The sequence below is a fragment of the Trachemys scripta genome, chromosome 13 (genome assembly GCF_013100865.1).
Source record: "Trachemys scripta elegans isolate TJP31775 chromosome 13, CAS_Tse_1.0, whole genome shotgun sequence".
Lineage (NCBI taxonomy): Eukaryota > Metazoa > Chordata > Testudines > Emydidae > Trachemys > Trachemys scripta.
The window spans coordinates 42803102-42804460 of NC_048310.1; the positions used below are offsets into that span (position 1 = coordinate 42803102).

General features: G+C 63.4%; 1 protein-coding gene across 3 annotated transcripts in view; it reads right to left on the reverse strand.

Moving 5' to 3' along the window:
- LRRC36 (leucine rich repeat containing 36) overlaps positions 1-365 on the reverse strand; it is a 44296-nt gene extending 43931 nt beyond the window's left edge. For 2 of the 3 annotated variants that reach the window (XM_034788844.1, XM_034788842.1), the window contains exon 1: positions 232-365. In XM_034788844.1, coding sequence (XP_034644735.1) covers positions 232-301 — 70 coding nt within the window. In that variant the 5' untranslated portion in view covers positions 302-365. The remainder of the gene's footprint in view (positions 1-231) is intronic. The other variant, XM_034788845.1, reaches the window with a different exon arrangement.
- Between the last annotated feature and the right edge of the window lie 994 nt (positions 366-1359).

A 1359-nucleotide genomic window follows, 5' to 3' on the forward strand; every position in this document is an offset into this window, starting at 1 on the left:
ACTGTCCCCAAATACCCTGGAGCCCTGATTCCTCCCCCATGCCCCAAACCCCTGCAGCTGCCCCCAAATACCCTGGAGCCCCGATTCTCCCCCCATGCCCCAAACACCCTCCCTCCCCACCCCCAACCTCAAGCCCCTGCCCCAAATACCTGGGGGCCCCATTCTCCCCCCAGTACCCTGGTGCTGCCCCGTCAGCACTTCCCGCATCCCCAGGCCTGCCGGGGGCGGTACCTGGGCCAAGTCCCCGCAGCGCCGCCTGCTCCCGGATCCAGGCCTCGCTCAGCTCCAGCTGCAGCGCCATCCCCGCCTTGTTGCCGGGCAACGCAGCCAAACACCCACAGCGCGCGCGCGCACCCCGCACCGCGAGCGCGCGCCTAGGATAAGGCACGCGCAGCGATCGGACAATGGAGGGCGCGCGCAGCCCCGCGACAGGGCCCGTTACTGGACCCTCAGTCCAGCCCCCTCCCCGCCCCGCCCCGCGCGGGAAGAGGGGCCGCCGCCTTCGCCATGGTATGAACCATGAAGGGGGAGGAGAGAGCGGCCCCCCATGGGATCAAAGGGAGGAGGAGAGAGCGCCCCCCCCATGGGATCAAAGGGGAAGGGGCAGCCCCCTATGGGATCAAAGTGGGGAGGAGAGAGCTGCCCATCTGGGATGCAAGGGGGAGAGGGAAGGAAGGCCCCCATGGGATGCAAGGGGGAGAGGGAACGAAGGCCCCCATGGGATGCAAGGGGGAGAGGGAAGGAAGGCTCCCACAGGATCAAAGGGGGGAGGAGAGAACGGCCCCCATGGGATCAAAGGGGGAAGGAGAGAGCAGCCCCCCATGGGATCAAAGGGGAAGGGGCAGCCCCCTATGGGATCAAAGGGGGGAGGAGAGAGCTGCCCATCTGGGATGCAAGGGGGAGAGGGAAGGAAGGCCCCCACAGGATCAAAGGGGGAACATGGGTCAGCCCTCCCCTGGGAGCATTGTGGGCAGAGGAGGGAGAAGTTGGGAGGGTTGCCAACTTTGTAATAACACAAATCCGAACATCCCTGCCCTGCCCCTTCTCCAAGGCCCAACCCCGCTCACTCCATCCCCCCTCCCTCGATTGGTCGCTTTCCCCCACCCTCCCTCACTCCCTTGCTTTTTTCCACCAGGTGTTCTGAGCAATGCATGAGTCAGTGTGCAAACATTGTCTCTGTTGCTCTCCTGACATGTAATTGTAATGGACTCCTCAGGTCACAGTTGAGGGCATCATGGTTGGTGTCTGCCCAGCCAGCTTGTCACTGAGGCCTTGTCTGCACAGACTGGCACTGTGTCATTGCAATCAGGTGTGATTGGAGCTTTCAGTGCCGATCCATACGTAGATGCTTTCAAATCT